The sequence below is a fragment of the Saimiri boliviensis genome, chromosome 2 (assembly GCF_048565385.1).
Source record: "Saimiri boliviensis isolate mSaiBol1 chromosome 2, mSaiBol1.pri, whole genome shotgun sequence".
Taxonomy (NCBI): domain Eukaryota; kingdom Metazoa; phylum Chordata; class Mammalia; order Primates; family Cebidae; genus Saimiri; species Saimiri boliviensis.
In genome coordinates, this window is record NC_133450.1 from 112,987,425 (window position 1) to 113,003,317 (window position 15,893).

Consider the following 15,893-nt stretch of genomic DNA (forward strand, 5'->3'; position numbering starts at 1 on the left):
TCCTGCCTCAGCCTCCCAAGTAGCTGGGATCACATGCATGCACCACAAAATACAAAATTAGCCACCATGCCTGGCTAATTCTGTATTTTTAGTAGGGACAAGATTTCACCATGTTGCCCAGGCTGGTCTTAAACTCCCAACCTCAGGTGATCCACCTGCCTCGGCCTCCCAAAATGCTGGGATTATAGGCCTGAGCCATTGTGCCCAGCTGGGGTCAAAACTTTCATAAATTCATTCTCACACACCTCGCCTGCATTGTGGTACCTCTGGCCAGAGTTGTTTTCTTGTACTGTTTTATAGTAGATAAAGAGTGTAAATCTTATATATGTGATTTTGTTTGTTTGTTTGTTTGTTTTGAGACAGGGTCTCACTCTGTTACCCAGGCTGGAGTGCAGTGGCCTGATCCCAGCTCACTGCATCCTTGACTTCCCAGACTCAAACAGCCCTCCTACCTCAGCCTCCCGAGTAGCTGGGACTACAGGTGTGCACCACCATGCCTGGCTAATTTTTATATTTTTTGTAAAGACAGAGTTCACCGGATTGCCCAGGCTCTATGAATTTTTTTTAAAAAATCTTGTTTTGCTTAGCTGGATGTGGTGGATCATGATACTTAAGGAAGCTGAGGTGGGAGGATCACTTGAGCCCAGGAATTTGAGACTACAGTGAGCTGTGATCACACTACTGCACCCCAGCCCGGGTGACGAGACTGTCTCAAAAAAATAAAAATCCGGCCGGGCGCAGTGGCTCACGCCTGTAATCCCAGCACTTTGGGAGGCCGAGACGGGTGGATCACGAGGTCAGGAGATCGAGACCATCCTGGTCAACATGGTGAAACCCCGTCTCTACTAAAAATACAAAAATTAGCTGCACTTGGTGGTGCGTGCCTGTAGTCCCAGCTTCTCGGGAGGCTGAGGCAGGAGAATTGCCTGAACCCAGGAGGCGGAGGTTGGCGGTGAGCTGAGATCGCGCCATTGCACTCCAGCCTCGGTAACAAGAGCGAAACTCCGCCTCAAAAAAAAAAAAAAAAATCCGATTCAGGCAGCAGAGATAGAAAAAGAAAACTTTGTTTCGCTTAGAAGAATAAAGACAAAAAAGAGAGCCTGTATTAAATATATCATTTAGTTACCTTTCTTAGGGCAGAACAGATTTGAGTCTGTTCCAGTTAAATGTCATTTTAAAAATTGAAAATGGTGGTTGACAGACATGGAGTACAGTACCAGTATTGATTCTGCCTCCTATCCGTCGCTTTGAAACTGTTGTCATGGTAATGGTCTGCTTATGTGTCATGTGTGTTGAAAGTTGGTTGTTTTTTTGAGACAAAGTCTCACTCTCTCACCCAGGCTGGAGTGCATTGGCATGGTCTCAGCTCACTGCAACCTCCACCTCCCTGGTTCAAGCAATTGTCCTGCCTCATCTCCCTGAGTACCTGGGATTACAGGCGAATGCCGCCACACACACCTAATTTTTGTAGTTTTAGTAGAGACGAGATTTCACTGTGTTGGCCAGGCTGGTCTCAAACTCCTGACCTTGTGATCCGCCCACCTCAACCTCCCAAAGTGCTGAGATTACAGGCGTGAGCCTCCGCAGCTGGCCTGAAAGTTTTATGTAGTCTACAGCTCTAGTAAGTCGAGTAACTCATAGAAATTGGGAGCATTTCAGATTTTGAAATTTAAAATACACAAAGGTTCTAAACATAGAGTTGTTTTGAAAGGAGTGACATGTGTTGAAGTTTTAAACACTATTCTGTATTAAATCCTTAGAGTTTTTTGACGGGCTATGGATGAAGATTCACCCAAACAGGAAGTTTACAAAAACTCTTGCACTGAATGTTAATTTTCAGCTACAGTATCTTTATCTGTCATCATTTCCTGAGATTGTGAATGCTGCAAATGCCCCTCGTGGATAGCTCTGGGAAACTATTGTGTTTCTCTACGTTTATTTTCCCACTTTTTGTTTGGATGCTTAAAATATCCGCGAAAATAGAATCCATGTAATCTAAGAGTTGATTTGTCAACACTTGCTGTTTCATTTAAAGTGAGACTTTTTCCTGTGTATCTAAGTTTGATATGTTCTTTAAGAAAAGATGTATAAAGCTAATTTTGAGTAATGGAGACCTAAATTTTTAACAGAATTATTCTTTTTAATTTGAAACAAAACATGGAGAGTAAAGCATGACCTCTTATTAAATGAGTACGTCTAGGTCCGAGGGAAAAACGTGTGTGTTTTATATGCTATGCTGAGGCAAGGATTTTGCAGCTGTGGAGTCTGTCATCCTGGCATACTTACCTTCACTTGAGACTTTCTGTATGGTGCCAGAAGAGTCTTTAGAAAAGCCTAACTTCACTACTGTGTGCATGTTATAGTCCTAGCAGCAAGACACACACACAGATGCCAGTGCTTCCAGGGTAATGAGTCTTTCAAGAGCATAAGAAAGGGACAAAAGAATAGCAAAATGTGTAACCACGTGAAAACCAAGTCAAATCCCCCATAGTATGCCTTTCTGTCTGCCTGCCTCCCTCTCTCCCTCCCTCCCTCCCTTCCTTCTCCTTCCTCTCCTTCCTACCCTCCTTCTCTCTTTTCCTCCCTCCTTCCCTCTCTCTTTTCCTTCCCTTCCTTTCCTTCCCTTCTCTTTCTCTTTTCTTCTTTCTTACTTTCATGGCCAAGCTAAACTAAAGAAGTAATGAACGTACTTTCTTTCCTATTCACAATATTGCTTAAGGTATTCTTTGTATTCTTCTATGTCAGGCATACATTTTTCTGTGTCTAGCAATGTCTACCACACTTGAAGGGAAATTTGAATTTCCTGGAATCAGAAAGCTATACATCACCTTGGCTTAGCAACTTCAGAGAGAATACCGTCTTAACCCAGCTCATAAAAAATAAGTGAATGTTGGCAAGGCGTGGTGGCTCATGCCTATAATCCCAGCACTTTGGGAGCTTAAGGAGCAGAGATCATTTGTGGCCAGGAGTTCGAGACAAGCCTGGCCAACATGACAAAATTCAGTCTCTACTCAAAACACAAAAATTAACCAGGTGTAGTGGTGTGCACCTGTAGGCCCAGCTACTCAGGAGGCTGAGGTGGGAGAATCACTTGAACCCAGGAAGGTGGAGGTTGCAGTGAGCTGAGATTGCACCACTTCACTCTGGCCTGAGTGACAGAGAGAGACTCTGTCTCAAAAAATGTGTGAGTGAATCTTAATTTGGGAATGACCATCCCTGGGAATACAATTATTGCTAGTCAGGCTTTTTCCAAAAGGTAATAAGAAATAATCTGCTTTGTTAAAAAGAACTCCCTATGGTGAGTTGTATTCTTTTCTTAGTAATAACTACAGTGTTGAAGAGAAAATAATTGGAGGAAACGTTCATTCTTTTATTTTCTACCTTTACATTATTGGAATAAAGTAAGAAGCAGGTTTTTGTCGAGTTTTGCCATTTGAGAATACTCAAAATGAAAATGAATTAATGCTCCCTGACAGAGACATTAGTTACTGGTCTGTAGAAGTTAACAATTCACAGGTCTTAGGCTGGGCGTGGTGGATCACGAGGTCAAGAGATCGAGACCATCCTGGTCAACATGGTGAAACCCCACCTCTACTAAAAGTACAAAAAATTATCTGGGCATGGTGGCGCGTGCCTGTAATCCCAGCTACTCAGGAGGCTGAGGCAGGAGAATTGCCTGAACCCAGGAGGCGGAGGTTGCGGTGAGCTGAGATCGCGCCATTGCACTCCAGCCTGGGTGACAAGAGCCAAACTCTGTCTCAAAAATAAATAAATAAATAAATAAACAAACAAACAAACAAACAAACAATTCAGAGGTCTTTAAGTTACCTACTGCTATTATCTCAGCCATCTGCCCAGGAATGGTCTGAGTGACAGTGGATGTCCCCCAGCTGGCAGCCCTGATTACTACTTAGCTGGTCAGGATGTGCACAAGTTGCTAGACTTGTCATCTCTCCACCCCAGTGAGGAAGTAAGATGGCCTATTGGTAATGTCAGAAATGCACTTTCAGGAAACAAACAAGAAACATGGCTACATCTTTTTACCTTTTTATCTCCTAAGAATTCAGTTTTGGAAGAACAGGCCGACACCCAGCCTACTAATCTTTGTAGTGATCCTCATTTTAGACATTCAGGTGATAATAGGCATAAACATGTAGAGAGATGAATGAAGTTCAAGGTAGATGCCACCCAAAATCAAGATGGGAACACAGATGCTACTGAAAAACTGTCTGAAGGTTAAAATTCTTCTTTGGCTAATGACAGGGACCAACCTCAACATCTAGAGAAAAAGCCAAACATAGCTACATGGGCCTAGCATTATATCAAATATTATAAAGACTTCTGTAGTCTGTAATTAGAAACTACTGAAAGACAGCGCAAGTATCCTGGAAAACAGCTATAGTCTTCAAATTGTTCGTGACATTTATTTAGAAGATGCTGATTGGTTCATGGAAACAGATAATAACGCATATTTCCTACTAGACATCTTGAGATCACTGCTTTCAAACCATGACCCTTAAGAACCCATTTCCTTACAGAGATTTAAGCTCTGTGGAAAACAAAGCCGTGTAAGTGGAAGAGCAGGGTATGAGCTGAACAAATTATCCTCAGAGTGATTCGGTACTGGTAATGTAGCAATTACTCTCTTACATAGATTCCAGGTTGCTGTTCTGATCTTGCTGTTTGTATTCTTGACCTTACAACAGTGTGTAAATTAGACTGACTTGTATGTTATCTTCATCTACATGGTTATTTTGGTCATTAACCTGCCTTATTGAGTTATCAGTAAAGCAAGTAAGAATACAGATCAAAAAAAAAAAAAAAGAATACAGATTCAAAGATGTATAACATAAGAAGGAACTTCTGCATCTCTGTTATAGAACACCATGTCCCACTGAGGAATTATTTGTATATGAACATTTCATATTTAAAATCTCTCATATGACTGGCTATAACCCAAAGCTTGAACGTGAGCTATGAAGTCTATTAAAATACATTTTTTTGAGACAGAATTTTGTTCTTGTTACCCAGGCTGGAGTGCAGTGGTGTGACCTCAGCTCATTGCAACCTATGCCTCCTGGGTTCAAGCCATTCTCCTGCCTCAGCCTCCCAAGTAGCTGGGATTACAGGTGCTGCCACCATGCCCAGCTAATTTTTGTATTTTTAGTAGAGACAGGGTTTTGCCATCTTGGCCAGGCTCGTTTCAAACTCCTGACCTCAAGTGATCCACCTAATGGTGATCCCCACCTAAAATACATTTTTGATTCAGTAACATAAGTGAACAATAAATATAGTTTAAATGGTTGTCAGATAGAGGTACTAAAGAGATATGATTTCCTGTTATTGACCACTTATAGTAACTCTGAATAAATTAATAAGAAAACAAATGATGCCAAACTGCTTTAAAGAAAAATTTAGAAGGAAATTGCCAGGCGCCATGGCTCACACCTGTAATCCCAGCACTTTGGGAAGCCGAGGTGGTTGGATCACCTGAGATCAGGAGTTCAAGATCAGCCTGGCCAACATAGTGAAACCCCATGTCTACCAAAAATACAAAAAGTAGCTGGATGTGGTGGTGCATGCCTATAGTCCCTGCTATTTGGGAGGCCGAGGCATGATAATGGCTTGAACCTGGGAGGTGGAGGTGAGCTGAGATTGTGCCACTGCTCCAGCCTGGGCAACAGAGCAAGACTCTATCATAAAAAAAAAAAAAAAAAAAAAGAAAGAGAAAAATTTAGAAGTAACTTGTGTTGGTCATCGTTGTTTTCAACTCAAGACATGAGTTTGCATCCACAGTACAATAGATGAACCAAACTTCCGCTGACATTCCCATACAAATGTTTTGTCAAATGAAGTTTTATTTGGCCTGTTTTTGATTAACAATGTCTCTTCCAGAAAAAGGTAGAATTAAAAACGATAGTTGTTTAAGGTATACTAATAAAACTACATTTTGAAATTAACATGGGCTTCAACTGTATGATATACTTGGTTCTCATTAGTGGTTGTTTATTCGAATTAATAGTATTTGCAGAGAAGAAAGGTCTTAAAGGTAGATGTTTAATATGTGGTATTTTCTTACATTTTGTCTACATTAAAGATAATTATCATTGGCACTAATTTACATTTTTATTTTGCAGTCTCTTGTTTTCAGCAGCCACTGTAAAGCAGTGAGTGGCTACTCAGACCAGATCGTCCATCAGCAGAGATCAGCTACCTCCTCACTGCGTCGCTGCCTGCCCACTGAGCTGCCATCTTTTTTGTGTGTGGCCAGCCCACGAGTAAGTCCCCCAGGAGGGAAGAGAGAAATTTATAAATTCTAGTATTTTAGAAGGTGGGCATTTGTGGTTCTGGCCTTCCCCAGACAACACTTCATTTGTTGATTTAAGAGTAATAGTATGGTAGATAGCTTCTTTTTATTTAGCCAGGAGCTCTATAGTGGGAATAAGCCATCTGTCAAGTAGAATATATATCACCCAACAGTAGGGTCAAGGGAGAGAGAGCCATTTGTCACCTGTGTTGAGGTTTTTGAGGGTTTTAATAGGATGGGGTCTGATTGGTAAGGACAGTGGCAGGGGTGGGGAGATTTGATCCGGTCATATCACCTCAGTACAATCTCCAAATAGCAAAAGGAAATATAACACTCTTAACATCAAGAACCTTCTCATTGTGTTTTCTTGCTTTCGTAAGCAGCGTCACTTGGACTGTCATTCACATGTCTGTTCCATCTGAAGAATTGTGTCTTCTTTGCTGTTCAGCATTTGTCCACTGTTATTTGCAGACTGTGGTTAGTTTCTGTTGTGGTTTTAACTTTGAGCAGTTGTCTGCTTCCTTCCTTAATGCCCTGTTTATCAAATAGAGCACTCTTGCCATTGCTGACAGGCATTGCTGCAAAGACTCTAAGTGGCACAGTGAGATTGTTTACTTTGCCTACATCTTCTATCCTCTTTTTTGTTTTTGTTTTTGTTTCTGTTTTTGAGATGGAGTTTCATTCTTGTTGCCCAGGCTGGAGTGCAATGGCACGATCTCGGCTCACCACAACCTCTGCCTCCCAGATTCAAGCGGTTCTCCTGCCTCAACCTCCTGAGTAGCTGGGATTACAGATACTGGCATGTGCCACCGTGCCTAACTTATTTTTTGTATTTTTAGTAGAGATGGGGTTTCTCTATGTTGTTCAGGCTGGTCTTGAACTCCTGCCCTCAGGTGATCCACCTACCTCGGCCTCCCAAAGTGCTGGGATTACAGGTATGAGCCACCGCGCCCATCCCCATCCTCTTTTTTTGTCCATGTTGATCAGAGCCAGAGAAAAGATCTACAAAGAAGGGAAATACTTGAACTGTGGCCAGATTCTGTGGTTAGAGCAAAGAACGAATTTCTGTCTTTCTAGTTCGTTTCCTTTTGCTCCCAGAGGAACTTTCAGTTGTCAGGAAGCTCTAAAAGGTTGACATTTTTTTACCTGTCTTATGTTTTTCTCTTGTTTCTCCACTCATCTTAGCAAGTATGCTGTTTTTTTTTTGTTTGAATATTTTTTTGTTTGTTTTAATGTTTTTGAGACAGGGTCTCTGTCACCCAGCCTGGAGTGCAGTGGCATGATATTAACTCGCTGCAACCTCGGGCTCCTGGGCTCAAGTGATCCTCCCACCTTAGTCTCCCAAGTAGATGGGACTACAGGTGTGCACCACCACTCCTGGCTGCTTTTTAAGTTTTTTGTAGAGATGAGGTTTCACCATGTTGCCCACACTGTTCTTGAACTCCTGAGTTCAAATGATCCGCCTGCCTCAGCCTCCCAAAGTGCTGGAATCACAGACGTGAGCCACTGTGCCTGGCCTGTTTCACATTTCTATTCAAAGAAGAAGGAGCCTTTTCTATCTTCTTTGTTAATATTTTTCTACCATTATTTTTTATCAGCTTGTGTTCTTTTTTCAGTTTATCAAAAGACAGAATCTGACAGGGGACCCCTAAAAAGATGATGAATCCTGTTGACTGAATACCTGCCTAGGTTTCTTTCTGCTGCTCCTGTGCTATATGAATTTAGTTCCCTTATCACTGTCAACTTTGTTTGGTTTATATTGGCTCTCCAGAAAGTATTTGGATTTTGTACATATCCTGTTCTTCCAAAGTATTCTTGATCTTAGAAACTTAAGTTGATGCAGGGAAATGGACTTTTTCTAGGAAGCATTTAAAGCCAAGTGCTTCCATAGAAGGCAGTCTTCAGTCTTTCATGGTTGCATGGTTGGTTTTGTTCTCTTAGTATGACAGATGAATACCAAGAGACATAATAAGAGGAAGTTTAGGTTTCTGAGAGAGCCATATTAAGTCTTTTTAACTTCTCCTGTTCCCAGTGTTTTGTTTTGTTTTGTTTTGTTTTTTTGGTGGTGGTGGTTGTTTGAGATGGAGTCTTGCTTTGTCACCCAGACTGGAGTGCAGTTACACAATCTTGGTTGACTACAACCACCTCTTGGGTTCAAGCGATTCTTGTGCCTGAGCCTCCCAAGTAGCTGGGATTACAGGCACATGCCATCACGCCCAGCTAATTTTTGTGTTTTTAGTAGAGACAGGGTTTCACCATTTTGTTAGGCTGGGCTCAAACGCTTAACCTCATATGATTCCGCTGTCTCAGCCTCCCAAAGTGCTGGGATTACAGGCCTGAGCTATCAGGCCTGGTCTGTTCCCAGTATTTTTAAGAGCCAATAAAGATGAGCTTTCTTGGCCTGTAGTTGTATTTATATGTTGACATGAATATTCTTCAATTGTGACCACTAGGAGCTCCCCCAATCTCTATAGCCCACCACTCTCAAGAATAGTCCCACTCCCTCATACATCCATGCCCCATCTATACTACTTCAGTATTGTTTTCAGAGGAGCCAGAACTCCCAGCTAACGTGCCTGCTGCTGCTATTTCTCTAAAGAAAAGTAAATGTAGCTTGAGGAGGATTCTAATAGCTGTAAACGTGTGTTGGCAAGCCAGGAGCAGGAGAAAACTTTAATCATTTGCCTGAAAGGCTGCTCCTTTCCCACTTACCCTCCCCACTTTTTGTAGAGTTTCTTTACATAGCATGTGCTAAACCTGAAAATGAGAGTAAGTATACCATGATTAGGAGGACAGGAAGAAGAGTTTAGGTATTTCTGAATATTTCATACACAAATACACATCTTTTACCTTTCATAACAGTTCTAGGGATTCAGATCAGTGAATAAGGCAAAATTTCATGAGATACCTTAATTATCTTATATTGACTTCTAACCCACATTTGTACTGGGGATAGAGAAACTAATGTCCTTTGAAACCTAAACCCTGGCCTTGAATTTGGCAAATTAATTTCTCTGACACATGCTACGAAAACTTTAGGGTCAGTTCCGGAAGAACTGTACCATTATGGAAGGAATTATAGGAGCTGTTTATCGTTAGCTGAGGAAATAATTCTGCAGGGTTAATAAATTAGGACTCTGGAAATTCTTCTGACTAAAATACTGCAGCGCTTGGAGCGGTTACGCTTCCTTCGGCTAGAACAGGAACATACATGTCTTCTGGAAGGAGGCGCTGAACGCTTAAGGAGGCAACCCCTGAAGGTACTGTAGTTTCAGAGATAAATGAAGCAAGAAAAGGGTCAGCTCATGTTGGATGAGAGGGAGTATGCATTTTTCATGGGGAGGGAAGAATTCTATGTCATGCTTCATCTCCCCCTGCTTCTGATCAAATCAGAAGGCCACCTGGGGTTAGCAGAAGAGAGAGAAGCTATGTGGGATACAGCTGACTTAGAAATCAGGATTTATTCTAAGTAGATTGGACATTTTTGCCCTCTTTTGTACTTTACAAGTACATTGCTTACATACTTACAGCATGACATTGTATGATTCTGCATATATTAATATCTTGATCCTGGGCTCCTGGCCAAAGAAGCCTCTCAAAACATTGAAAAATATTTCACTAAGAATAGTGTCTTGCAAACCTCTCAGCATTCAGTCCTGGACCTGGAAGGATATCATCAAAATGGAAATTGAAAAATATATGAAAGTTTATAACTGGAAAAAGATGTTTTGTTTTTAAACTATAAGAGTGCCTAGAAATGAATCCCAGACAGAAAAAACGTTCTTCCTGTGTCTCCTTTCTTTCATGCTGGGATTCTAGCTTATGGCTTTTCATCTCAAGAATATGAGTCCAGAGTCTTTTTTGTGTGTGTGTGTGTTTCTTTTGTTTTGTTTTGTTTTTTTCTTTTTTATTTTTGAGTCCAGAGTCTTTATGTATAATTCCAATATAAGTTCTGATTTTTTTTTTTGGGGGGGGGGTCCATATTTTATTTGCCCATGCTCATATATTAGTGGCAAAAATAACTAAGTTGAAAGCAAGAAAACAAGTTCCTCCCTTTTTTTTTTTTTTTTTTTTTTTTTTTTTTTTGAGATAGAGTCTTACTCTGTTGCCCAGGCTGGAGTGCAGTGGCACAATCTTGGCTCATTGCAACCTTTGCCTCCTAGGTTCAAGCCATTCTTGTGCCTCAGCCTACCAACCATCTAGGATTACAGGTTCACACCACCATGCCAGGCTGATTTTTGTGTTTTTCGTAGAGATGGAGTTTCAACTGTTGGCCAGGCTATTCACGAACTCCTGATCTCAAGTGATCTACCGTCTCGGCCTCCCAAAGTGCTGGCATTACAGGCGTGAGCCACCATGCCTGGCCAAAAACAAGCTCCCTGTGGAGAAGATAAAGGTGACAGAAGTTTCTAGTACTGTTTGGATAAACTATTTTTGTTGTGAACTGGTTTTGGAACTCCAGGCCCAGTTTGCTGTGACCCTCTGTAGTTTTGCATCTGGACCATAGATGGCACTGCTCCCTAGCAAACTCAGTTCAGCTTCATCTGCAAGCCAGAGTATTCTCTGGTTATTGGTAAATGATGCTCTTTCTGTCACATTGGTACCCTTCAGAGGCACCTGCAGCCCCATGGTCAGCTAGCTGTTTATATGCCTCAAGGCAGTATTTTTCAGGGTTCAGCTTGAGATGCTGGGGTGCTTGTCAGAAACATAGATCCTCCCACAGTTCTTCTGGATCAAAATTACACTTTTAATCCACATCAAAGGAGGTCTGTATGCATACCAAAACTTGACAGCCATTTCCCTAAATCTTGATCAACGTGAAAATAGAAAAGTTAATAGGAAGATCCAGTTCCCTCAGTGCCTAACTTCTGCAAAATAATAGAACTACCTAACTAGATAAAGCCAGTGTTTCATGTTCTGATCCCTCCTATACCGTGGCCCTTGCTTCTCATACCATTTCTCCCCATGTCTTAGTCTAGCTCTAGGGTTCTTCTGAGAAATTCTTACGCAGATTGAGTGTCTCTTATCCAATCATGCTAAACCCAGAATGCTCCAATGAGCATTTCCTTTAAGCATCATGTAGGCACTCATGTAAGTTTTAGATTTTGGAGCATTTTGGATTTTGGATTTTAGATTTTCAGATTAGGGATATTCAACCTGAAATGGGCTTTCAGCATTTTTGTCAGCACAGGCTTGACAGATAATCACATTTTAACAAAATCTAGTCTTGTCATCTTCAACATACTCCTTACCAGTTGACATCACAGCTATCTGAAAACTGCCTATTAAGAGTAGGAATAAACCCAGATAGCCAAAGAAGGATAAAATCTGTTTCTGAATTGACAGGCGCTCTGTACTCCAATGAGTGAGCAGCAGCTGAGGGTTGTTTGGTTACACCTTGTGGTGAGATAGGAATTTGTGTATAGCCTTTGGCCTAGCCAGGAAACGAATCTGCTACTCTCTGGCAATTGCTTCCTTACCCTCCCGATTCCCTCTTCCCCAGTTTATGAACTGAAAGAAAGTTTCTCTTTCGTTAGGGTTTATCGGTCAGCAGCCTGGTCAAGGAGGAGGAGAAAACTGTCGATAAACTTGAGAAATTTGCCACAAAAGTATTAAAGATGGCTTCAAATATGCCAGGCCAATATTTTTTAGTTTTTAAATGATGTCTGACTAGCTGCAGCTCCCTTTCTGGCATCACCATCATGCATATGGCTAAGAAAACTTTGCCAAGAACAATAGCAGTGAAGGGAGGTGGCAAAATTATCAGATATATATGCATGTAATAAAGTTATTGCTGACCTAGTATCCTGGTTTATCTGCAAAATCCAGCTCTCTTTGGATCTTTAGTTTGTTTGCAGGTTTCATGTTACAAGAGGTTGGCCATTTATCTGGAAAAGCTCACTAAGTCATTCATTAGGGACAGCTTAGTGTGCCAGAACAAATATTTAAAACCACTAGCCTACGAAGTATCCACATTAGTCTGATTTCAAAGTTGAGGTTCCCAAAAGGTGTAGTGCATATGGACAGTGTGAAAGAGTTATCTCCTGTGAATCTTTAACTGCAGGTTACCGCAGTGCCATTGGATTCTTACTGCAACGACCGAAGTGCAGAATATGAACGGCGAGTTCTGAAGGAAGGAGGGAGTCTGGCAGCCAAGGAGTGTTTGTTGAATGGGGCCCCTGAACTGGCTGCAGACTGGCTGAATCGGCGATCACAGTTCTTCCCAGAGCCAGCTGGAGGTCTGTGGAGCATCAGGCCTCAGAATGGCTGGTCTTTCATCAGGATTCCAGGTGAGTTCTCAATTCTCTTGGAATATGTTCCTTGCTCTGGCAAGGGGAGAACCAGGGAGATACTCCATGTGGTCCTTTCAGATATTTGGAATTTACTGTTCTTGAGGTTTCCATTTCCTCTTTTGCCTTTAGTAATTTATAGGTAAATATATTAGTAATTTATAGGTAAATATATTAGTAATTTATGATGAGTAGAGAGATAAATGTTTTTAGATTTGTGCTTAAATACGTTTCTTTGACATGCTTACAGCTGAGAAAGGAATGCCACTCTTTTTTTTTTTTAAAAAAAAGGTAGAAATAAACTTAGTAGGAAAGGTTCTAGGTCAAATGAGTACGGTTGTCTTGTGCCATTGCCAGTGGAATGAATGAGAATGTCGTCACTCACAGAAAGCCTAGTTTAAGTAGCATAAACAGTGTCCTACATGAAGCACTAGAGATCTGAATGATAACAAGAGGAAAAACAGTGCATTCTGTGCCAAAATGCTAGCGGATTCCCAGATCCCCTAGGGTCAAAGTCAAGGGTTGAAAGGAAACTAGGTTTTCGTCTTTGCTTTAGTGAAACTTCTTTTAAGAAAACTGAACACAGAAAATTCATAGACTTACGTTCTTTGCTTACATCTGCAGGCAAACTGAAATTGTGGTTTGGAGCTGTAGTATTAGTTTTAGTTGTCCAAATTCTGATATTTTGACTATATTCCTTTTTTTTTTTTTTTTTTTTTAACAGTCCAGAGGTCTTTTATTTATTTATTTATTTTTAACACCTTTTATGCCATGAATTCATAGGGAATAGGTTCCAGCAGCTCAGGCTCCTTCCCATTGGTTCTCACAAAGTGTGCTTCTCTGGGTGGAGCAGGCTGGCGCTTCAGTTGGACCCAGGTACCTTTCTCTTTGGCTTCTTTCTTTTTCTGATCATTTTCCTTCACACGTTTTAGGAAGCTATCTCGGCTCTTAGAGTGCTTGATGTGCTCAATACGCACATTAATTCTCTTGGCAAGAATCTTGCCCTTAACTTGTTTGTTTACAACAATGCCAACAGCATGCTGGGTAACATTGTAGACCCTTCCAGTTTTGCCATGATAACATTTGTGGGGCATTCCTTTTTGAACAGTGCCCATTCCCTTAATGTCTACAATATCACCTTTCTTATAGATTCGCATATACGTGGCCAAAGGAACAACTCCATGTTTTCTGAAAGGCCTAGAGAACATGTATCGAGTGCCTCTCCTCTTTCCCTTTGTGTTCGTCATTTTGGCGAATTACTGGAAGATGGCGGTTCCGGCAGAAAAGAACGACTATATTCCTTTTACTGGCATGTCATGGAAATAAACTAGAGCTAAGCACTCAAAAGAGGTGTTTTTCTGTTTCTAAGGGATAGAATTCCAGTGGATTCTACTGTCTAAGGCCTGGTTTTTCCATTTTATATTAACTTTGTCAGGTGTCAAGGGGTCTGCGCCAGCCTGTTAGTAGCTTAGGAGTACTTTGAGATATCCAAGATGTCTTTCTGGGTATCTGAAAGCAGTATTACACATGGCCTTGTAGCTGTCTTAAAGCACATGAAAGCAGTGAGTGGAAATACATTGTTTGAAAATCAGGGGGGCAACCAAAGTGTAAAGCAAGCCAGTCAGGAAGCCACAGAATCCCAGGCAAGAGACGAGCACAGATATTGAAAGAAGCAAGACAGCACCTTAGTTCTTTTTTCTCCCTTCTTCATTCTGGCTCCTAAGTTCCCATTACAGGAGTAGATGGCTTATTGCTGGCGTTGTGGGAATCTCTTGTGGCTTTTCCTGTTCTTTGAAAGAAAAATGAACCTTGTTTAAATAGCAGGAAGCGTCTGAGTTCTTTTTGCATCGATAAAAAGCACCAGCCTCACTGGCTGTTTACTGTGAGAACCAACCAGCTCCTCACCCCATTGTGCTCTGTAGACTAGCTGGGACAGGGCGGAGGTTGGGGGTGTCTCACTGGAACCCTTATTTCATCTCTCTTTCCTCTATACTTCTACATTTTCTCTTTCCCTGACAAGGGTTGCTTCCTAATGCCTTGACAGACTGACCAAAATCTTCTGAGTTTCACACCTTGATTGCTTCGCCATGGTTTCACCAGAAATCTTTAAAAGTCCCCTTTCCTTGGAAAAGGAGATGTAATTAATCTTTTGCCCTAATTTTACTGCCATAGGCTACATTCTTTTTATCTCTGAACAGGATCTTATAGTGTTGATGGTAAGAACCTATATCTAAATGAAGGCACTATAAGATTATGCCATAGAATTGAAGGAAAGTTTCTAAGAGAGTAGGATAGGTTTATTCATTTCAACATTTTTTAAGCTCCTGTTTTATTTTATTTATTTTTAACACCCAATGATCCATAAAGCCCCTGTTTTAAAGAAGGGGCTGGGCATAGGTTTGACTTAGCAGAATCAGCTGGATTTCCAGGGAATTGTGTTCCTTCTGTCTCTGTATCCTGCTTAGCAGCAGATGGAACTCTTGTCCAGTGCAACTTAAGTGGCTGCTGAAAACTTGGCTAATAAATGCCAGTCCCAGAAGTCACTCTAGTGTGTTCAGAGAAAGAAACCTGTTTTGGCCGGGCGTGGTGGCTCACGCCTGTAATCCCAGCACTTTGGGAGGCCGAGGCGGGTAGATCACGAGGTCAAGAGATCGAGACCATCCTGGTCAACATGGTGAAACCCCGTCTCTACTAAAAATACAAAAAATTAGCTAGGCATGGTGGCGCGTGCCTGTAATCCCAGCTACTCAGGAGGCTGAGGCGGGAGAATTGCCTGAAACCAGGAGGCAGAGGTTGCGGTGAGCCGAGATTGCACCATTGCACTCCAGCCTGGGTAACAAGAGCAAAAACTCCGTCTCAAAAAAAAAAAAAGAAAAAAGAAACCTGTTTTTCCTGCGTATCTTACTAAGAACAAACAGTAGAGACTGGTTTCCTCCATTTAGCATGCTCACCAGCAAATCAGATAGTTTTCACTGCTTAATAAGTCTTTTAAGGCTGTTGCTGAAGTGTTTCTTCGTAGTCCTTTTCCTTCAGGGCACTGTACAAAGAAGTCTAGTCCATCCACTTCTTCCTTCCCCACCTACAGGATAACACGCTGACAGAAGGTACTACTTCTTGCTTCCTTTAGTCACAACAGATTTTTCTCTTTGTAAGTATATGCACATCTTCATGTCTGAGCTTTTCTTTTTTTTTTTTTTTTTTATTTGAGACAGAGTTTCGCTCTTGTTATCCAGGCTGGAGTGCAATGGCGCAATCTCGGCTCACCGCAACCTCCGCCTCCTGGCTTCAGGCAATTC

General features: G+C 41.5%; 1 protein-coding gene across 3 annotated transcripts in view; it reads left to right on the forward strand.

The window, feature by feature from the left end:
• INO80 (INO80 complex ATPase subunit) overlaps window positions 1-15,893 on the forward strand; it is a 153,171-nt gene that overhangs the window by 83,811 nt on the left and 53,467 nt on the right. For all 3 annotated transcript variants that reach the window (XM_039462863.2, XM_074394073.1, XM_074394072.1), the window contains exons 25-26: window positions 6,138-6,278; window positions 12,372-12,597. In XM_039462863.2, the coding sequence (XP_039318797.1) occupies window positions 6,138-6,278; window positions 12,372-12,597 (367 nt within the window). The remainder of the gene's footprint in view (window positions 1-6,137; window positions 6,279-12,371; window positions 12,598-15,893) is intronic.